Source organism: Artemia franciscana, chromosome 7 (assembly GCF_032884065.1).
Source record: "Artemia franciscana chromosome 7, ASM3288406v1, whole genome shotgun sequence".
Lineage (NCBI taxonomy): Eukaryota > Metazoa > Arthropoda > Branchiopoda > Anostraca > Artemiidae > Artemia > Artemia franciscana.
Genome location: NC_088869.1, coordinates 18,469,842 through 18,493,447, shown reverse-complemented (window position 1 = coordinate 18,493,447; position 23,606 = coordinate 18,469,842). Strand labels below are relative to the sequence as shown.

The window sequence follows — 23,606 nt, the reverse complement described above, 5'->3', positions numbered from 1 at the left end:
GAATCTCTAATTTCTCTTATAATGTCCAATAGTCTCGATGTAGACCACGCTTTATTTACGATTTCAAACTGTTCTCCTCCCCCTAAAAGAATGTCAGCATATGTCCCCGCTTTTTTTCTAATCCTTAAAGTAACAATAAACAAACACAAGCTTGGTTTTAATATTTGGTTTTCTCATTTTCGAAGAAAAGACGCTGCGTAAATATAACGTAAATGACTACCAACAAGGGTTTTGGTTACGAAAGAAATTCGAATATGGAAGCAAAGACTGCTTCATATTTTCAGGAATTCAAATGGATTGAAATAGTGGTTTCTTGCTGACAAAAAAAAAAGAAAAAAATGGTATTAATTGTGTCACAAAAGAGACGTCAAACAATGATGAAAACCGTTATAGCTGGCAGCAAAACGAACTAATATAACTATTTTAATTTAACATAAAATTCAATTTTTCACAAAATACTATTTCTGAGGAAAAGATTGTGTGTAAATGTAGTATAACGCATTGGCTACACCATAAACGCACAGGAATCCAGTGGCAACTGCCATCAATTCATCAGACTTTCCTCCTTTCAAATGAATTGGCTTTCCATCATCAATCTAGAAAAAGAAAACACGTTATTAGTACTATAATTGACCTGAATTCTCACACAACAAAGATATTACCAAAACTGTCAGATTTAAACAGGACTATAGCGAATTAACCGATGGATATACCAAACATTATCTGCAAGCGCTACATTTTTATTATTTTTGTTTGTATTTTTGTCTAAATATAGTCTACTATCTGACAACCATTCAAACAAAAACAGTTTTCAATACATCTATTATCAATACATTATTTAATAAAGCGTATTTAATTCAATGAGCCATTATTGTACATAGTCTTGCAAAAATCACATCCACACCTTGTTAAAAAAGACAAATTTCTAAGATAGAAAATAACAGTTTCTGAAATTCAAACATTGGTATGATCCCGTGACTATCAAAAATGTCTCTAGTGTCATCATTGGAAGTTTCATTGGTTGAGAAGCCACCAATAGCTTGAGGATAATTAAGCAGCATAAGCTTCCATGGGCTCAAATTTGGTTTTCCATCTAATAGTGGGAGTTTCTTTATTCCAATACAATCTATTGACAAGTCATGGCTGAATATTTATAAGAAATATAAATACCTGCAACCAAATGGAGAGGGGGGCTCCGTGGCAATCCCTAAAATCGCAGTTTTGTCAATTAAGGGGAGCTCCACCTTAACTCAAGGGGAAATGGCCAGTAACAATAATAAATAATAGTAAAGAACGAATCACGGGCAATAGTAACCAACAATTAAAAACAATTTTTAAACAAACTACCTAATGAGAAAAATTACCATTTGTAGCTGATTCAGGAATTATCTCAATAAGTTTAAAAAGAAAATGGCGATGGACCAAAACACAAAGCACACTACTGGAATTGCTATCGCCAAAACCCTATACATACAACAAACTTACAGCCCCTTGCCGTGAACAATAAGGATAATCACTTTTTGCTTTGGTAACACTGATATTATTTATTCTTTTCTTCTCCATCTTCACTGCAAGCAGGGTATTGGAACATTTTAGGATGCTGTTTAATAGCTTGTTTGAAAGGAAATTGCTATACCTAGTGCCTTTTGTAATTAACTAAACTTAATATGTAAAATAAAACAAATATTTGACAAAAACTGCATATTCATATACAAGATGGTGTCATATTGGGTATGTCATATTTGAGTGACTGCTGCTTTGATCCTCTGGGGTTCACTCTTTACTAGATCAAGCTAAGAAAGTGTGAGTTTAAAATTTGGAATATGCCTAAATGACAACGCAAAAAAAAAAAAAAAAAAAAAAAAACGCAAATTCACAATTGTGGAAAAAGGTCAATCTTTGGAAGAGCAGCAACCTGGACAATCAACTGGCCAGAATATAATGAAACTTAATTTAAGAACGATCAATTTCGAATTCAGTGCCAATATGCAACATCCAATTGAATAAATTCTTATCCAACAACCTGAACTGTCTAACGCGACAAGACTAATCTAAACACCTAAGGCAGAAGGCATGGAAAAACGTGTGAGATAGTGCTGCACTAGGACTACAAACTCCAAATGTGCAGCTGATTTTTACTATGCCAGATGGTGTGTATTATAGACGTTTCAACCCTCCGCCGTGTAATGAACTATGCTTTGTTCTTCCGCCTAGCACCGACCGACAGTTGTTGTAATTTTGAAAAATATCAACCATCATGTAAAGTCCTTTACCTAATCGTTGTTTTGTCCGGCTGGAGCGTCAGGTTATTTATATTGGAATCCAATATTCAAAAATCTGAGAAACTCTGAAATCTGAAACACTGAAAATCTGAGAAACAGCAGAAAAAATTCAATATATTAATCAATAAAGAACTTTGGCAATAAAAAAAACGATCAGAAGTTAAATTTGAAAAAAAGAGAAAAAAAAGTTTTTCAGCAAAAAACAACGAGCCATATTAAAACTTAGGAGGAGCAAAAAAAGTCCTATACTATTATAACTTAAAACTACGAGAAATTAATCAACGAATTATTGAAACCTAAATTGAACATCTTCTTCAGGGTAGAACTGTGTGCAAGGCCATATCCCAAGGGGGGGGGGAATGCCCATCCCCAACCAGAATTTTTGTCCGAACGGCAAACGTAACAAACATGCATATAAACGAATTTTGGATGCGCTTTTTAAAGCTTTTTTTGTAATCCCCCCTCCCCCGAAAAAAAATAACCCCCAAACTAATTGAAAGTTGATATTTACTTTCTCAAAGATAGGTGTTTTCAAAAAGCCTAGAATAGGTTCTAGCCAATTTGAAAAATTGAAATTATTTATTTTCCATTTTTCTGTTGGATATTTTTTCTAGCTTTTGAAATAAACAAATTTCCTTTCAGGCAGAGGTCAAATCCCAAATATTAACATCAATGAAGGAGGTTTATAAAGGGATGGATACAATCCCTTCAAACATTTTTAGATCGTGCCTTCCATTTAAAAAGCTTGCCACTTTTCAGTGACCGATAATGTTTTGGAATGTTGACAAAATTAACAAACTAAATGAAAAATATTTTATGCCATTAGCTTTTTTTACATTCTTGGGGGGGGGGAGACTCAAAGCTACAATGACCCTAGTACATTCCTTAAATGCGATTAAATAAATAAAAAAACTAGTTTTTTCAACGGAAAGTAAGAAGCAGCATTAAAACTTAAAACAAAAATTATTCCACATGCATATAGTCGAAGGGACTGTCCCATCCTAATTACCTCGCTCTTTACGCTAGATTTAGATTTTGTTCAATTCTTTAAGAACGTCTCCAAACACAAGGGTCATTTATTAAGAATAATAAGCTTTTATAAAGTACTATTCCGCCTATTAGGGTGCTGCCCCTTCCTCAACCCTCGCACTTCACGCTGAAGTCCTTAAGTTCTTTAAAAATACATCTCACTCAAATTCAACGGCCTTTGCGCTTGAGCAATCTTACTTAAAGAATTGTGACAAAAAGTCAAATTTCCGTGCCGAGAACGAGGATTGAGAAAGGGGCACTCCTCCTTATATACGGAATAATTTGTTTATTTTAAGTTTTAATGTTCCTCCTTACTTGCAGTTCAAAAACTTGACTTCTCTGTTTAATATCTGACCATGTTCAAACAACGCAAGAAAATCCCCTTCCTTCACCCCCATGTTAAATTTCCCAGGAAATTCCCTCGAAAACTTTCCTCACAGGGAAAATTCTCCCCATGGAGCCCCCCCCCCAGAAAATACTCCCAAAAAATGTTAGTATATTTCTCATCAGCAAACACTATATGTGCAACACAGCGGGCAAATTGCGCAATTTACAGTCCTTTCCTCAGGGACAATGTCATCCCCAAAGGCATAGTTACTGGATCTTTCAACTATGTTGATCGGATGACTATTTCAAAATTATGATTGGATGACTTTGGGGGAGAATGAGCGTGGACTAGTTGCCATCCAATCGATTTGGTCACTTAAAAAGTGCACTAGAAGTTTTGATTTTCGACTAAACGTGGCAATTCCCAATCTACTAGGGTCACTCGTTCGATACAATCACTCATGAAAAAAACCAACAAAAAAACAACAGAAAAACAAATAAACACACATCTATGATCTTTCTTCTGGCAAAAGATGCAAAATTCCACATTTTTGTATATAGAAACTTGAAACGTCAACAATATGGTACACTCATATGCTTAATCTGATGGTGTGATATTTGTTAATATTCCTTGACTTTCTGAGGACGTTTCCCCCTTTTCGAAAATCGGGCAAATGTGTCCTTATTACTATTCGAAAGCGATCGGAGGGCAACAAACCCACTCCGACGCCCAACGTTTCCCCAAACACGTCCAATCAAAATTTTGAGATATCCAGTTTATTCAGCGTAGTTGAAAGGTCCGGAAATTATGCCTTTGAGGATGACAACCCCCCACAGCCCTCAGGGCAGGAGTTGTAAGTTATGCGCTGGGCTTTTGGTAGAAAGCGTTGTCGTAGAAGCTCCAAAAAGGGCTCATTTGATTGGGAGGGCTAGTTCCCTTTTTAATAGTCGAACGTGACAGGAGGGAAAATGCCCCCCCCCCTCACGGTCATCATTTCTCCTAACACTTCGGATCAAAATTTTGATATAGCCATTTTGCTCAACATAGTTGAAAGCACCGAAAATTGTGTATTCAAGGATGACATCCCCCCACAGCCCTCAAGGCAAGGGTTGTAAGTTATTTCCTTGGGGCATATAAGGTTTTTATAGAAAGCGTTGACGTAGAAGCTTCAAAAAGGGCTCATTTGATAGAAAATTGAGAGGACTAGTGCCCTTTTTTATTAGTTGAACGGTAAAAAGTGATTGGAGGGCAACTAACAACACCCATCCATCCCCCCCCCGTCCATCAGTTCCACAAACACTTCCAATCAAAATTTTGAGATATCCATTTTGTTCAACGTAGTCGAAAGGTCCAGAAATGTGTCTTTGAGGATGACAAACCTCCCCCCCCAGCCCTCAGATCAAGGGTTGTAAATTATGCCCTGGAGGCATATAAGGTTTTTTTTATAAAAAGCGTGTTTGTATAAACTTCGGAAGGGGCTCATTGGATTGGTAATCGGAAGCTCTAGTGCTCTTTTTAAAGAGTAAAAGCGATGGGAGGATAGCTACCCCCTCTCCCCCTCCCACACACAAACACGTCGTAATACGTCCCGGAACACGTCCGGAAATGCATCTCATAGAAATTTTTAGTTAGCCATTTTATTCAAAATAGTCCAAATATCATATAACAAGGCTTTTGGGGTTGAAACAAACCCCCAGAGCCTGGGAGCAAGGGTTGTAAATTATGCCCCTGGGGTATTTAAGGTTTTTATGGAAGGGATGGTTGTATAAACTTTAGAGGAGGCTCATTTCGTTAAAAAATGGAAGCTTTAATTCCTTTTAAACAGTCAAAAGTGACGGAGGGCAATTAGCCCCCACTCGCGACTACCTCTCTTCACCCAACGAATCTGATTAAAATTGTGAGAATTCCCTTTTGCTCATATAGTCTAAAGAACATATAACAATACCTCTAGGGTTGACACAACCCCACAGTGACCTGGGGATAGGGTTATGAGTCATGCCTTGGGGGATTATAAAGTTTTTATGGAATGAGTGGTTGTAAAAATTTCAGATGGGCTCATTTGATTTGAAATTGGAAGTTATAGTGCCTCTTTGAAGAGTCAAAGTGATTTGAGAGCAACCCTCCTTCACGCGCATCATTTCCCTTAACACCTTCTATCAAAATTTGGAGATGATAATTTTGTTCATTGTAGTTGGAGAGTCCAGAAATTATGTCTGTGAGGAATACAAACCCCCTACAGCTCTCAGGACAAGGGATGTAAGTTATACCCTCGGGGCATATAAGGTTCTTATAAAATAGGTGGTTGTAAATGCTTTGGAGGGGACTCATTGGATTCGACTGTTATAATCAGCAATTCTAGTGTCCTTTTTAAAAGTCAAAGTGATCAGAGCGAAGCCCCTCCCCACACACACACACACACAAACACGTCGTGTTTTCCTGAGACACATCCAATAGAAATTTTGAGACAGTCCTTTTATTCAATATAGTCCAATTATCATATAAAAAGGCTTTTGGGGTTGATACAAGCAACCGGAGACCGAAGACATAAGCGTGTATTTTCCCTTCAAGTGCCAATACAACAAGGCAGACCAAGGCAACCCAGGGAAGCCAGTGACGATATACAAGATTGCATCTCTTGTTGGTGAAAGCTTCCCTGTATCTTTCACGCCGAACAACATAATGAGGGGCTTTGAGAAGACAGGGATATGGCCTTACAAGCTAGACATCTTTACGGAAAATGGTTTTCTAAACTCTGCTGTAATTGACAGACCTACATCTGATGCTTTGGATCCAGTTGGACCTAAAAACAGTCTGGCCGAAACCCCAAGTATAAGTGGGCCTGAACAATCCTCTACAACCATTTCAGTTCCTGTGACGCCAGAACAAGTTCGGCCATACCCTAAAGCCAAGCCACGTGTACTGAGTGGCAGAGGCAGCAAGAAAGGCTCTACAAAGATTCTTACTGACACTCCTGTGAAAAACAGATTGAAGAACATGAAGCCAAAAGAAAAGATAAGAAAGCACAGGGTGACAGGATTATAGGAAAAATCGGGACTGTTGGGAGAGCTGGGAAAGCAAACAAAGATCTGACAACAAAAAAGCTATTTGTGGATTCAGAAGGAAGTGATGATGAAAAAATTATTCTTGATGATGATAGTGATGACTCCATGAAACTAGGTGAATCGGAAGATGAAAGTGAAAAAGAGGAAGAGATCTTTAACAGTGTCTCTACAGGAGATTTTGTCAAAGTTGTTTACAAAGGAGAGTATTTTCCTGGGTCTGTCCTACAGAAAAACAAGAACAGTGTCAGAGTGAGTGTCATGTGCATGGCTGGTCTAAGAAAGTGGAAGTGGCTGGACCGAGAAGACTCGATATTTTATCCAAGGGAAGACATTTTGAAAAAGTTGTTACCTCCTACCCCAGCACCTGGTACAGCTTACAGAGCAGCGTCATACTTCGTGTTTGCTGACTGGTAGTCCAGTCTTATGCTGAAGATATTTTCACTTTTAAAGTTGAATTTTTATTGTAGCTTTTATACAAAGAATAGTCAAGGTTTTCTACCAATACATGAATCTTTTTACTATATCCCAGAGTATACCACCTCATGTCCCAAGTTACACCACCCCGGTACTTAGTGGGACAAATGGTATAAGCAGGGACAAGCCCCTTTTTTCCTTCTACCTATACAAGAAAAATCTAGAAAAATCAAAGTTCATGCAGCAGTTCTGGGGCTTTCATTTGAGCCATTAACCATTTTTCTATCCAATGTTAACCATACATTTTGGAGGTTTTCCAAAGTTCGTCCCTGCATATACCAATCTCCCCTAATATTTTTCTTTTCACATTTATACCATACAATATTTCAATGTATTTAAACATATGAACACAATGTAATTACGCATTAGAAAATTCAATTGTAGAGGCCATGATGACATCAGCCAAGTAGAAGATCTAGCCACATAGAGGAATGGACTGAAATAATGGACAATTTTAATGGACTGAAATACATATGAACAATAATGCCCCTCTCTGTCCAACTCATGACAATGCTGGCATTAACACATAAACTTGCCAGGAAGTTCACAATTCCTGACTGTACGGACTCTTCAGCCAGAGCTCTTCCTATTAGTACCCTATCTGGCCATCTCCCCTTTGTTTCACAAATTTTCAAAATGTGCTAAGTTTTATACCTCTAGCAAGAGGCCAGGCCCATGTGTAACAAAAACTGAGTTATTTCTAACATTTCACAGAAGAATCCCAACTTCGTATGGGCGCTAAACCAATGAACTTTGCAAGCCAAGATTTCAGGAAGTATAGATTTGTATGAAATGATCTTTTGGCATTTCTTCATAATAATAGACAACATCTGAAAAATTAAGGAAAACCAAATTTTCTGTATGACCACTTTTTTTCATTTTTGCCTACCCACTGTCCCATTTCACTGTGGAAAGTTACCCCCCCCCATGAAAAAGTAGGGCCCAAATGTTGCTCCTTTTTCGCTATTTGTTCAAAACCCAGCCCCCTAAAAATCCTCTAACTCTTTCCTTCTAATAAATGGTTGGACATATATCTACCAGCAGCATTTACAGTTATCTGTTCAAAAAATAAAAAATCACCTGAAATTTTTTCTGCAGTTCCTTCACTTTTGAATAACCCTTGGGAATATTTGGAGCATCTTGAAATGATACAGGCCTTGAGGTAGAAAGCTGCCGTAGTGATCTGACAAGTGGAAGTACAGTCTAGAAAAAAAAAAAAAATATTAATGACCCAAGGGCATGACATTCAAGAAACTGCCTATTAATACCACCTCCACCACAGAAAGTCAAAAGAACATCCCTACTTTGAACAACCATTTCTGTTAGAAGAAGACATAATGTTTAAAGGGCCTATTGCCCACTTAAACCCTCTAAAGTCTAGATTATCCTTTACATTTTACTATAAAAAAAAAATATCATTTAGTCTATTATTCCAACACAGAAAAATCAAAATTGCCAAATCTTCCTACCATTCTTTTATATGTGTAACATTCTAACTCACTTTTCTATTCTAGGTGACCTGGGTTTCTAGTACTTATTTGGATAAAAGACCATAATTTTTACATGGTGTCAGAAACCTCATAAAGAAGAATGGAAATCAGTGTTCCCTACCCAACAATGGACTGGAAAAGTGACAATCTTAAAGAAGCATGGACAAGATTTCAAAACCATGCAACTCTGATGTTAGAAGGCCCCCTGAGTGAAAAAACTGAAAAATTCCAGCGCACATTCTTGCTGATTTGGCTTGGAGATAAAGGAAGAGACATCTTCAGTACTTTAGCATTCACAACAGAAGAGCAAGATAAGATTCAACCATATATAAACAAATTCACAGAATACTCCAACCCACAAAGCAAAGCTGTCTTCTCAAGGTACCTTTTTCATAAGCATGACCAGCAAGATAGCGAATCAGTTGATCAATACATAACCAATTTGAAGATTCTGGCTCGCAAATGTGCCTATTCTACAGCTATTACTGAGGAAATGATAAAAGACAGAATCGCATGTAAAATTTCATCAGCAAAAGTCAGAGAGAAACTCCTCCAAGTAAGAGTCAAGCCTTACCTTGTCACAAGCAGTTACCATTGATTGAATGCATGTAGAAACCCAGGTGCAGCTCAAAACAATGTCACAGTCTAATCCAAGTGGAAGCAAGCCATATCAAGAAACAAACATGAAGCAGGAGATCAACTTTGTCAAAAAATTAAAGAAAAAAATTATTTCACATCAAGTAGACAATGCTATTACTGTGGTGGAGATTATTCAGCCTCCCACATATGTCCAGCTAAAGGAAAAATATGCAGCAACTGTGAAAAACCAAACCATTTTGCAAAGGCTTGCAAAAGTACTAAAAAATCAGAAAATTTTATAAGCCAACAACAGCAAAATCACAATCACAGGAACAACAATAAGGATGAGCTATTTATTGATATTATAAACATGGACAAAGGTGATGATCAGCAATATGTAAAGCTCTTGGTCAACAAACAAAGCAATGTCACCTTCAAAATTGATACTGGTGCTCAAGCTAATACCATACCTGAAAGACTTTTCAATATTCTCAAATCAAGACCAAGAATTAACATGACACTACAGATACTTACCAGCTTTGGAGGTCAGAAAATCCCCACACTTGGAATATGTAACCTTAAATGCACATACACAAATGGATGCAAAAAAATACAGCCCTTTTTCATAGTAAGAGATGCTCCCATGCCAATCCTAGGCTTTGAATCCAGTTGCAAGCTGAAACTCATCAAGCTGATTGTGACAGTAGAAAAATCAAAAGTCCTGAAATAAGACCTATTCACAAAAGAATTCTAAGACATATTCCAAATTATCAGACAACTCAAAGAAGAATACCACATCACACTTAAAGAAGGAGCTGAACCCAAAGCTTTACCAGCTAAACACATCCCCATTTCCCTCCAAGATAAATTAAAAAAGGAAATCAATAGGGTGGAAGACTTTGGAGTAATCAAAAAGGTACTCAAGCCCACAGATTGGCCAAACCCCATAAATGTAATTGAAAAGCCTGACAAAAGTCTCCAAGTGTGCATTGACCCACATGACACAAACAAGGCTATCAAGAGGCCACATCATCCCATGCCAACATCATCATGGTTATTGGTCTCTGGTCCTAAACAAAGTATCACCTCAGCTGACAACCTTCAACACACCATACAGCTGTTATAAGTTCAAAAGGATACTGTTTGGACTGATTTCAGCTCAGGTTAAATTCCAACAATGCATGGAAGAAGCATTCAAAGGAATCCAAGGCTTCTCTGTTATTGTTGACAAAAGTATCATCTCAGGAAAAACCATTGAGAAACATGATGCAAATTTTTGCAGTGCTCTCATAAGAGCCCGTGAAAAAGGAGCCAAGCTAAACCTCCAAAAATGCGTATTCAAGTGCAGTAGCAATTGAATTCAGGCACATGATATTGGAAAACGGAATCCACCCAGAACAACAAAAGGTCCAAGCACTACATGATATGCAAACCCTTTAAACAGAATATGAACTCCAGACAATATTAGGAATGATGAATTACCTTGCAAGGTATATTGCCAATCTATCATCAGTAAATCAGCCACTCTGTGACCTAGTAAAACAGCAACAATTTAAGTGGGAACAACAGCATGATACATCATTCACTAATATCAAAGAATCCATTTGCAGCTCATTAGCATTCTTTGATCCAACAGCAGGCAATGCAGAGCTGCAAGTCAAAGCCTCAAAGTTTGGCCTTAATGCCACCCTCAGCCAAAATAGAAAGCCAATCTCCTTTGCATCACATTCACTAAACTCCACCAAGCAGAACTACTTGCAAATAGAGAAGGAACTTTATGCTATACTTTTTGGTAGTGTAGATTTCCACCAGTATCTATACAGTCAAAAATTCACATTCATCTTTGACCACAAACCCCTGCAAGTAGTCCTAAATTGCCCAATATCAAAGTCATCACCAATACTACAGATTCAACCATAAGGATTCAACCATACAATCTCATAATAGCATTTTGCCCTGGCAAGGAAATTCCTGTTGCTGATGCCCTGTTGCGGCTAAACCTCCCCAAAGACAATAAGAAAATGGAAAAAGAAATAGAATTATATGTTCACTCAATCATTTCTCTTCTACCAATCAGCAATGCCAGATTCAAGAGCCTGAAACAGGAGACAAAATCTGACCCCCAGTTAGCTGAGCTGGCCCAAGCAATCCAAAAAGATTGGCCATCCTGCAGAAGAAACCTCCCTGCAATGCTCACCCTATTCTGGAACGTCAGGCATGAACTAACAGTTGTAGACGAGATCATAATGAACGGAGATCATTTGGTCATTCAAAGAAATTTGCGGAAAAACATTCTCAGTTGCATCCATTCATCACATTTGGGTATAAAAAAAAGGAAACAAGTGTGTGTAATTGTTTTTTGACCTGGAATGACAAAAGATATTGAAGAATACATCAAAAACTGTCATGCATGCTCTATTATCCAAAATTACAACCAAAAAGAGCCTTTAATGCCAAACAGCATAACTCATCTACCATGGGAGAAGGTCATGTAAAATCTATTCTGCAAGAATGGAAAATACTACATCATTACTGTTGACTATTACAATTGCTTTTTTGAAGTCAATAAATTGGGGGGAAATGCAAATACACATCACATAATATCCTGTCTTAAGAAGCATTTCACATGCTAAAGAATCCCTTGTACCCTCATAACCAACAACAGCCCCCAGTTCACATCCACACTATTCCAGATGTTCACTGATAATTGGGAAATCTCTGAAACCACATTGTCCCCAAACTTCCCTCAGTCAAATGGACTAGAAGAAAGAACAGTGCAAACAGCCAAAGATATGCTTATCAAAATAGATATTACAGGACATGACTTCAACTTAGCATTGCTGAAGCACAGGAACACCCTGGTTGATGATCTAGCATCCTCTTCACAACTGCTGATGAGCAGAAACCTGAGGTCAGTCATTCCCTGCATTAAACTGCTTCTCACACCAAAAACCATTTGCCATAAACAATTTCAACAGAATTGGATAAAACAACAGTCACGCCAAAGCAAATATCATGACAGACAGTCAAAGGAACAAAAACCTTTGCAAATTGGTCAACCAGTCCAAGCTCAAATTTGTGGGAAATTTTGGCAGGCCAGAATTATTAAGAGTAGATGCAAACCCAAGATTGTCCATGATTGAAACAACCGAGGGAGGAACTTGCTGACACAACAGGCAACACATAAAAATGCTAAACAAGCACCCTCAATCACCAAACCTCACTGACCATGAGGAAGAAAGCCCCAAAGAAGAAACTTCACCAGTCCCTATAAGTCCATCATCAATAACCCCCTTCCCACCTGTAATGATGATAGTGAAATCTTAAGTGTAGCTCAGTACTCTGCACACTCCTTCCAGCACCAAGCACCATTTGCCCAGCCAAAGAAGAATCCCAAAACTCCCCATGCATAATCTGTCGTGGCCAGCTTCTGAAGTCAATACAGAGACTTGACAACTGAGAAATTCCCTAAACTAAGGGTATGAAGTGGCAAATAAGTTGTGAATAAGTAGTGAACTTATAAGTGTAGTGCCATATGGAAGAGCCTTTGTTTAGTTAGTTTAATGTAAATGGTCAAATTTTATGAAAGTTTTGTACCAGTTATCTAGTTTAGAAAAGAAGAAGGATGTAACATTCTAACTCACTTTTCTATTCTAGGTGACCTAGGTTTCTACCACTTATTCAAATAAAAGACCATAATTTTTACATATACATGATTACAATAGGGTTTGGTGTATTTGTCACTAGAAAATTCTCCCCAAATGTCAACTTGAGCTGCCAAAAGGAAATTAAGACAAATAAACATCATGAAAAAAGAGTATAATTGAGCTTCAGCTCTTATAAAGGAGGGACAATGGGTAATTGTGCAGGCAGAGGGAGGGGGAGATCCCTAGAAGAGCATATTTTAATGCCCAAATCTCAATGAGCCTTCAGATAAATATAGGAATGGGTATGGAGAGGATGGGGGAGGTAGGAATAAATCTCTCATCTCCCTCCATTTGGGCTAACCTGAATAAGGGTGCTGCAGGGTAACACCTCTCTTCTTATTGTGGAAAAATTCTGATTATGTGTGAGTTTGCACCAGCTGTAATGAAGGAGGGGTGATGGGTTGTTTTTCGAAGGGGGGGGGGGCAGATGCTTCAAAGAATGTATTTAGTGCCAAAATATGCTAACCCTAATAGAGCCTTCAGATAAATAAAGAAATAGTTCAGGGAAAGGAAGGAGGTAGGCAGAAATAGATGTCCAATCCCTCTTGATTCCCAGGAACATTTCCAATTAACAACTGTTTTATTGGTGCTGGCAAGAGGGGGGAGGGTAAAATTGCCCTTCCTATTGCATCAGTGTTTTTCTACATAAAAAAAAATATTACAACACATGTCTACCAGCACAACAACAGAAAAGGCAAGGCAGGGCACCTTTGGCCTTGCCAGGAAGTTTTTTTAGGGAGAGGGGTGGCAAGTTCTATGACTTGCTTTGTTTTCAGCAATTTTATATTGTAATATTTTTTCTTTTCATATTTATACCATACAATATTTCAATGTATTTAAACATATGTTTTACCAATCATGAAAAATGTCAACTACCATCTATCATCTTTGAAGAGAAGTTTTAGAAAATTCAATCTTTGAAATTTCCTTTTGCTTTACAAGTCTCTTGTTTGCCCACTTCTTGATTATAACACTTCTGTCTGGTTTCCATTAAATGTAATGGATGAGCTTTGCATTGAAAAGGTACAAAGGAGGGTGTTAAGGATGATTCCGTACCTTCAACATCTTCCCTACAAAGAGCAACTCTCTAGGCTTGGTATTCTGTCAATTTCAGATGGTGTTGTAATAACCTTATCAATGTGTTCTGTATTATTAAAGGTATAGATGACCAAGATTTTGATTTTTCAAATACAGTCTATCACACCACCTGCCAAAGGAGTTAGGTTTGGAGACTGTAACTTTCAGGGATAGATCTACAGATTAAAGTATGTCCTGGGAAGGTATTTTGAAGTACCTATCTCTACTCTTCTTCCTCTAGAGGGCACTGACCTTTGATGACTTCTAAGATCTTTATGGTTTAATAGTAAGACCTTGCAATACAAGTTTTCTGCTTAGATGAATTACAAGAAAAGAATTTTCAGCTTCACAACTAGGCCTATGCCCAATCCCAATTGATGAGGTTTTAAGGATCAGCAAATACACTTCCTAAGTTTAGAAAGAAAAAAAACATTAATATGGCTTAAAATTCTACACAAATAACAGAAATTTGATTTTCAAAACAAAACTGAAAAGAAATTGCAAACTGAAAACTAATGTATAATGTTATCTTATAAAATTTCATAATTCTAGCTGAATGACTTTTGGCTATCCATGAAAGAAGTTAGGTTAGGAAAATGAAACTTTCAGGGATAGGTCTATAGGCTATAGTATATCCTGGAAAGGTATTTTGAAGTACCCACCTCAACTCCTTCTCCCTCTAGAGGACCCTGAATAGGGTCCTCTAGTCCCTGAGAGGACAAAACAACATTTTACCTTAATTTTCAGTTACCAGTTGCTTATTCTCTGTCTTTAGCTCTGAAAATGCAATTCCTGTTATTTGAGTAGAATTCTGAGCTGTATCAATGTTTTTTTTTCAAACTTCAGGAAGCAGAAGATCTATTTTGCAAGATTTCACTTTTATAACACACATTTTGAAGGTCATCAAAGGTCTTTGCCCTCTAGAGGGAGAAGGAGTAGAGGCAGGTAATTCAAAATAGCCTACCTTCCTAAGACATACTTTAGCCTGTAGACTCATCCCAGAAAGTTTCAATTTCCTAACCTAACCCCTTTCCCAAGATAGCCCAAGTCAATCAACTAGAATTGGTAAAATTCTAGTTAATTGACTTCTTGCTATCTCAAAAAGGGTTTAGGTTAGAAAATTGAAACTTTTAGGGATAGGTCTACAGGCTAAAGTATGTCCTGGGAAGGTGTTTTAAAGTACTCACCTCTACTCCTTCTCCCTTTAGAGAGCCCTGAAATTTGCCTACATGACAGGTCTATACTTATTGAAATTTTGACAAAATAACATTTTATCTTAATTTTCAGTTACCACTTGCTTTTTCTCTGCCTTTACTTCTGAAAATGCAATTCCTGTTATTTGAGTAGAGTTTTGAGCCATATGAATGTTTTTTTTCCAAATTTAGGAAATGTATTTGCATATCTTTAAAACCTTATAGAATGGAATTGAGCAAAGTTATGAAGCTGAAAACAATTTTGTTGTACCTCAATTAAGCAGAAGATCTATTTTGCAAGATTTCACTTTTATAATACACATATTTTTATAGGTCATCAAAGGTCAGGGCCTTCTAGAGGGAGGAATGGAGGTAGTGACTTCAAAATACCTTCCCAGGACATACTTTAGTCTATAGATTCATCCCTGAAAGTTTTATTTTCCTAATGTAAACCCTTTCTGAGATAACTAAGCAAGAAGTCAATTAACTAGAATTTTACCCCAAATTTCTAGTTGGTGGAATTTTGATGAGGCTTAAACTTGATGAGACCTGTCAAGTAGACAAATTTCTACAGCTTAGAAATCAGAAGAGGTTTGACATAGTAGCTTGGCAATACCTTTCCAGAGTATGTTTATAGCTGTTGATTCATTACTGGAAGTCTTATATTCCTGATGCAACCCCTTTCAAAGATAGCAAAAAGTAGTCTAACTAGAGTTTTACCCATAAAGACTATCAATCTAGTTTCACTAGCCTAAAAAACAGTAACTGTTTCTCTTCTTTTGATGATTTGGATTTACCAATAAAACAAAACTTGGGCTTTTTGTGACAAAAATATTGAACTAACTGAAGTTTTTTAGAATAATGTTTCTGTAAAATTTTCAATATCCATTCCGTGAGTAGATATCGAGGTGGATGGACAATCTGGAATATTTTGTTGTCCATAGATTGGCCTAGCCTATGTGCTAGAGGAAGTTTAGGATTTCATTTGCAAATGGGCCTTACCTACTAACATAAGGGAAATTAAGCTTAGTTAAGAATCAAACTGAAAGAGGAAGTAGCCTACTTAGGAAAGAGCAGTAAATGCCTAACCTTCATTTTTGCACTTTTTAATTTTTCTATTGGTTTTCTAGACCAGCTAAACGTAAAGCGTAAGAAAACGGTTGAATCAACAAATTTCTTAAAAGTGCATCTACATATGCCGTGTTCTTAAAAACGGCTAGAAATCTGCCAAGCAGACGTCCACACTAGAAGCCTGTTTTTATTTATTCATCACAATCTGCGTTTCATCAGACAATGAAGTTATATTTCGTTGGCTGAAAAGGACTAAGCTAAACTTTTTCAGTTTCTTAAGATATGATTCCTTCCCAGTAAACCAAGACAAGGAATGGTAAGAGCTTGCTATAGTAGCAAATAAGAACTCGCTATAGTAGCAAGTTCTTATCATCCATTAGCTTGGTTAGACAGTGAAGGATCTGCTTACAATCCTCATTAAAAAAAAACCTCTTCTTTTTGAGATAAATGTTTTTATCCTGAGAAAAAGGCACTCTCATGTTTTCTATCTACATAATTACACAGCTTGATCTATTCAAGCTGGTTCTTAAAATTCCAAACAAAACGACAATCATTCTAAAATCTCTTACTTTTCTTAATTTTCGTGAGAAAATTGGAGCATAATTATTTTGTGTGTAAAACCAAAGTAGTTGAAATAGCCAGCTACATGAATTTACTGTATATTCCAATTTTATCACAAAAATTAAGCAAAGAATTTAAAACGTAATATAAAACAGCTTTTAAACTGCAACTAGCTATAAGGTTTTTATTGAATAGGAGAAAAGATTCGATTTCAATAAATGTAAGGTTGGCATACAAAAAATTCCTTGTTCTTGTGGTGAATTTTATTTGGGAAGGACACACAAGATAAGATTAATGATGAAAGAGCAAACGGATCGCAGCTATATTAGCAAATAAAAAAAAAATCTATTCCAAATATAATTCATAATTTTTTCTTGACCTGTGGCTATATACAACCTTAAATTTCCTTTAAAGTTGAATAGATTCTTACCTTGCAGGACCAATCATGGGTTATAACCTAGGGCATGCATAAATTTTTCAAATCAATATAGGATTGCCTCATTTGCTAGATCTTACCAAATTAGAATTATATCGCAGACAATCTGTGTGTCATTTTGTGCTGCTTTTTCATTCTATTTACAGTGATTTGATCTGTGATATTTAGAAGTTATTAAGATATGAGTTTTTGTTTTCTTTACAGGACGCTGTTTAATTTCGCTTAATCCATTTTTTTCTGTTGATAAAGGATCCTGTAAGTCCAGTCAAAATTGTGACTGGTCCCGTAAGTCCTGATTTTTGCTAATTAAAGTCTGCTGTCTTTTGTTCCAGAGGTTTGTTTAAATATTATAACTGTTTTTTTTTTTGCTATGTTTTCATTTATTAAATTCCGTTTAGAAGAGGCGTGCAACATTCCATCTTTTGAAACATCTTTTACAGCCTGTTGAAGTACTCGGCTCTAAAAGAGCTTCTAGTTTTTCCCAACTATATCTTTGCAAACTTTAAACTACAAAATGTGAACAAGAGTCACGGCGGTCCTCCATTCCTTATTCAGGCAGCCTTGTCTGGTTTCCTGACACAATTACAGTTCCTCCCTCCTCCCTAGTAGGCTGTCTATAAGAAAAAACCGGTCTGTAACTAGCTGATGAGGTACAAATGCTCTATTCTCCTGGCTCAAATGCAGTAAAGTTAAGTTATCATTTTTTTGTGTAAAACCAACGTAATTCGTTTAACTTATAAATTAACTTTACTGTATGTTCAAATTTTACCAAAAAAATTAAGAAGTCAATTGAAAAAAACATAATGTAAAAACAGCTTTTATATTAAAACTATCTACCAAACTCTTTACTGAATAGTGGGAACGAAATGATCAAAGGCAGCGCAATAGTCCCGCCTAAGTAAAGAGTGATGTGGGCACAATGTATTATTTTTTTTCTTTTATACCAGGGTACATTGTATACAATGAGTTTCGTAAAAAACTTCAGAAGCAGCTCATTTATTCAAAATTGAACAGGTTAGTACCCTTTTCATACGTCAAAAGTGGTTGGAGGGAAACCAGCCCGCTATGCCCATCATTTCCCCAAACAAATCCAATCAAGATTTTGAGTTAGCCATTTTGTTCAGCGTAGTTGAAAGGCTCGGACATCATGTCTATGAGGATGAAAACCCCCATAGCGCTCATAATAGGGGTTATAAATTATGCCCTAAGGGCATGTAAGATTTTACGGAAAGGGTTGTCGTATAAACTTCATAGGGGGCTCACTGAGTTTATAAGCAGAATTTCTAGAATATATTTGTAAAATTGCTCGGAGGGCAACAACTCCTCCCCTCTTTTTTGGTCTTAAACCGGGGCACTTTGTATGGACGGAGTTGTAGTAGAAACTTTGAAAGGGGCTCAATCGCTTAAAACTGCAAGACCTAGTACCCCTTTTAACAGTCGAAAGTAATCGGAGAGTAACCAGCCCCCCTCTCCGAATAAACCCAATAAGAATTTAGAGATCACCATTTTGTTCAGCGTAGTTGAAGGGTCCAGTAATATGTATTTGAAGATGACCACAACACACCCCCCATAGCCGTTAGGGCAAGGGTTGCAAGTTATGCCACGGAAGCATGTAAGATTTAAATGCAAAGGGTGGTCCTATAAGCTTTGCAGGGATCTCATTGGGTTCAAAATCAGAAGTTCTAGTACCCTTTTTAAGAGTCAAAATGATTGGAGGGCAACTAGCCCCCCACCACTCTTATGGTTTATTTTCCCCAAATGCATCCAATAGAAAGTTTGAAATAGCCATTGTTCAAGAACAGCAGAAGGATCATATAACAAGCCTTTGGGATTTACACAATTCCTTAAAGTCTGATGACAACAGTTGAAAGTTAAGTCTTGGAGCTATATACGTTTTCTTATGGAGGAGTGGTTGTGTGAAGTTTGGAGGAGGCTCATTCGATTGGAAATAAAAGTTGTAATTCCCTTTTAAGAGTCAAAGTAGATGGAGGGCAGCAAGAATCCCCCCATTACGGACACCCTCTTTTCCCCAAACTCATGTGATAGAAATTGTGAGACAGCCATTTTGTTCACAATATTCAAAAGAGCATATAAAAATGCCCTCAGGATGGACACAACCCTCCAGATTTCAGGGGTAAGGATGATAAGTTATGTCCCGTGCATATAAGGTTTTTATGGAACGGATGATTATATCATCATAGGATTGGGAGGGGCTCATTCGATTGGAAATCGGAAGATCTGTTATCCTTTTCTATAATCAAAAGTGAATGGTAGGCAACTAGTCCCTCCCCCACTACCCTTTTATTCCTCAAAACACAGCCAACAAAAATTTTACGAAGACTATTCTGTTCACCATTGTTGAAAAGTCTAGTACTTTTGTCTTTGTCCCCCTCTTCTACGCTAAATACAGAAGCTGTGCTTCCAGAACTGTGACCACAAGCATAAATATTTTCTGATCGACTGCACTGAAGATGACTACCACACTCCCCCAAGAGCCCTCAGGGAAAGGGTTTTAAGTTATGCCCCGGGAACATTTGAGGTTTAAATGGAAAGGGTAGTCACATCAACTTCGGAGGGAGCTCATTGGATTGAAAATTGAAGTTCTAGTACCCTTCTTAAGAGTCAAAGTGATTGGAGGGCAACTAGCCTCCCCTCTTGCGAACTATTATCCCGAAATCCATCCAATAGAAATTTTAGATAGCTGTTCTTCGAAAACAGCCAAAACATCACATTACAAGGCTTTTGGGGTTGACAATCCCCCAGAGTGTGAGGACAAGGATTGTAAGTTATACCCCCGGGGCAAAAAAGCTTTTGTGAAAGGAGGTGCTCTGTGAACTTTAGAGGAGGTTCATTTGACGGGAAATATAAAGCTCTAATTCCTTTTTAAGAGTCAAAATTAGACAAAGGAAGGATGCACGTCTTCTAATATTTTAGATGAGTTTACCACTCTAGAAAAGCTCATCAGATAGGGTATTTTGCACAAACAATACGATGGATGGGTCATTCAACATGATGGAAATGTTGTTTGTAGAATATCCTTATACACTAAATGGTTGCTGGCTTCCATTAGAAATTTAAACAGTGAATGATACCTTCACTAGGGCTTTCTATCCCTTGTTATGCCAATGGAACATTATTATCAAGCTTAGGAATCAGAAAATATTTATAATAAAATAATAACCATCATTTTCAGCCCTCTGAGGCATTTTACCACCTGATAAGCATTCTGAGGCTAATCGACACAAAAACATGAAGGTTTTCACACAGAAATCTTATATGTCAATATTTTTCTGATCCTGAAGAATGTAGCATGCGTGCAAAACTATCGGATGTGTCAATTTGGGACATTCAATAGTTTATGTCTATCAAGGCTTCTTTGAAACTCCTTAGGCTTATCGGTTTTGAGCGTAATCAGGGGAGGCTATTTGTAAAAGAATACAAAAAGCCGATGAAATATGCATTTGGGATATTCTGGAGACACGCAAGTCTTAAATTAGGGTAGCTATTTTATATTTTATAAAATAGGTTGACTAATTCTCTTTACTTGTCTTACTTTTTCTTTGCCAGCTCAGTTTTATATGTACGGGTAATTTTATGAGGGTAATTGTCTGCAAGTGCAATTTTCCAGAGGGGATAGATTTCTTGGGAATCATTGTCCAGACAGGTATTTTTCTGGGGGAGAGGAATTTTTAAAAAGGGGAAAGTTTTCCCGGCAATATTACGCCTAGAACCAATTTTCTGCTTCTTCTCTGAGAGCCCTTCTTGGAATTACAAACTACTTAAAAGCTTGCTTTATAATGAAGGCCTGATACGAGTTATTTCCTCAATTTCTACGTTTAATTAAGGAATGTAGACAATTTTAATGAACTAAAACAGAATAAGTATTTTTTTTTGTTTTATTAAGGAATGATTATTTCTCTTTCTGAAAGATTTCTAAAATGATAAGAACTTGATACAGCTTGTAGCAAATTTTTAAGGAATAAAGCCTTGTTCTGACTCACTCCTAGTTTTTACATTTTGTTAATGGACTTTATTTACTTTTAATAACTAAAAGGAATTTAAAGACCTTTTGTGTTTTGCTAAGGGATGGTTCCTTTCCTTGTCAACCAAGTTGAGGATTGACTAAAGTTAATATCATTCCCTGATAAAGCGCAGAAAATGAGAAATGAACTAGAATTAGGCTATCTTAACAAAAACAGGCCTTAAGAACATGGTACACATTGGTGCCAATTCGCGAAAATGTAGGCGTCGCAAGTATGTTTTTTAATGAAGATGCCAAAAAACAACATTGAGCAAACATACATAAAACATGGGTAACGGTGCCTTTGCCGCTTGACAAAACAGTCGACTAATCTATGCAAATCCAGTTTCTTCACCTTCTCTTTTTCAACGGCCATTATCATGAGATCACTGAGTCTCTCGTTACCCTTCGTCGATCGCAGATAGTCCTTCACATACCTGAATGGTGAGAAGAATCATTCATTTCTGGCAGTAGTCAAAGGCAAAGTAACAACCAGCTTCACCAGTTTTAACAGCGCAGAATAGGCAGCTGGGAGGTCGGATAAGATTTCCATAGCTCGAAGAAGATCTATTTTTGAAACATCACTTTTTGACAGATGCAGCTTTGCAAAAGAAAGTTGGGATTCTATAGCATGATCATCGACACCGAGAATTCCATGATAATGACACATAACCCTTTCCACATTCGAAAGTTCGAGAAAATCGAAACTTGAGGGGTCGAAGGCAGATAAAGCGTCGAGCTTTATCTGCCTTTATTTAACCTTTATTTAATTTACTTTTATTTAATTTAATTTTATTAATTAACCTTTATTTATTTACCTTTATTTAAGACTGGGCAAAAAATGGCGTAGACGCGCACTTAGACATTTCAAAACAAGCTTGTCTCCTAATGGTGGACTTAGGGTGGTACAAAATTGGGAAAGACGGAATATTTCAGAACAAGATCACCAAAAAGTAACAGTACTATTTAAAAACAAATGCTGTGAAAAAAACAAAGCAAAAGGACGACAAATAAAGACGATCTGCTAACCAGTCTTGCTGGTTTAATATAAAGATAAGGTAAAGGTAAAGGATACGGCATTAGACTTTACAGTCCGTACCGGCGGTGCTGATCTCCGTTTCTTGGCCCTTCAGCCAGGAAGTGCAATGGGGGGTTGGGGGCCAGCCATCCTGTGCTTTCGCACACCCTTCCTTAATATACCACATAAATAAACTAGAAAATAACCATGAAATATAAATGAAAAGTCACTTTAAAGTCTAGGGGGCATAGCTTCTCTGACCCCTCCCTAATTGGTTCCTCTGTTGCTATGAGCAGCAGTAAGTTCTCATCATCCCGAAAACTGGTCGAACGAGGAAGGAATCATTCCTTAGCAAAACGAGAAAAAATTACCTATTCTTTTTTAGTTGATTAAAGTTAACACCATTTACGAGAAAGTGATGATTGATCTTGATTGAGGCCTTTCGGTAGTCGATGAGTTTGAGAAGAAATAGAAAATTAGTAAAATAGAAGATGTGCTACTGAGGAATCACAGAAAATATTTGGGTCAACTTGTAGATGAATGATTATATTTTTTGGTTCGATTTGGATAAGTAGCTTATTTTTGTAGGTGCCTTGCCTCTTCAAAGCGAACTCAACTTTTATAATTTTGTGTTAGCCTATGTCTTTAGCTGAAATGACAGGCAGGGGAAGTGTTTTGAGCCTCATACCTTCAGTCAATCCTGATTTATAATGTTTAAAAATTTGTAGCCTAGATTTTTTCTCAACTTAGGAATGTCAAGGTTTGGAATTCTATGGTAGGCTACCAGTACAATGACTAGAAGAAAACAACAAAAATCTCTCAGAACACCTTAACAAATCTAAATAGGCTACCTAAAACATATGGTAGATTACATAATTACCAATTTAAAAGTATGGCAGAAGGTAAAATTTTAGTTGATTGACTTTTGGCTAGGCTATCTCAGAAAAGGGTTATGCTAGGAAAATGAAACTTTCAGGTTCCAGCACCAATGTATGTTATATTTGTATTCAGGATGAAATTTTGATTCTAAATATATTTCTATTTCCTAGTCATATCATTAGTGAGTAATCATAAAATTTATCAGTGCTTCATTTAATTTTACAAAACCCCCTTCCCTTACTGATTGAATGTATAGCCCAAATTATATATTCTTTATGAATTCTCCATGGTAAAATTCTAGTTAATTGACTTCTTGCTATCTCAGAAAGGGTTTAGGTTAAGAAAATGAAACTTTCAGGGATGAATCTACAGACTAAAGTATGTCCCAGGAAGGTATTT

At 37.0% G+C, this 23,606-nt stretch overlaps 2 protein-coding genes across 3 annotated transcripts in view; one reads left to right on the top strand and one right to left on the bottom strand.

Annotated features, from left to right (window-relative positions):
- Positions 1-409: 409 nt before the first annotated feature.
- On the bottom strand, positions 410-16,447 carry LOC136028934 (cytochrome c oxidase subunit 7A2, mitochondrial-like). Its single transcript, XM_065706915.1, has 3 exons — positions 16,311-16,447; positions 8,256-8,378; positions 410-596 (listed from the first exon to the last, which is right to left on the bottom strand). Exons 1-3 carry the CDS (start codon positions 16,314-16,316, stop codon positions 459-461), a joined length of 267 nt encoding a protein of 88 aa, XP_065562987.1. The 5' UTR covers positions 16,317-16,447; the 3' UTR covers positions 410-458.
- A 6,337-nt stretch (positions 16,448-22,784) lies between these two features.
- Positions 22,785-23,606, top strand: part of LOC136028933 (pecanex-like protein 1) — a gene marked incomplete at its 3' end in the record, with an annotated part of 90,201 nt that continues 89,379 nt past the window's right edge. The window contains 1 exon segment of one of the 2 annotated variants that reach the window (XM_065706913.1): positions 22,785-22,884. 2 annotated transcript variants of the gene reach the window in all.

Coding starts and splice junctions, on each gene's coding strand:
- LOC136028934 (XM_065706915.1), bottom strand. Junction 597..8,255: donor AACTGCAGAAAAAATTTCAG/GTGATTTTTTAT, acceptor TTCTTTTTCTAG/ATTGATGATGGAAAGCCAAT.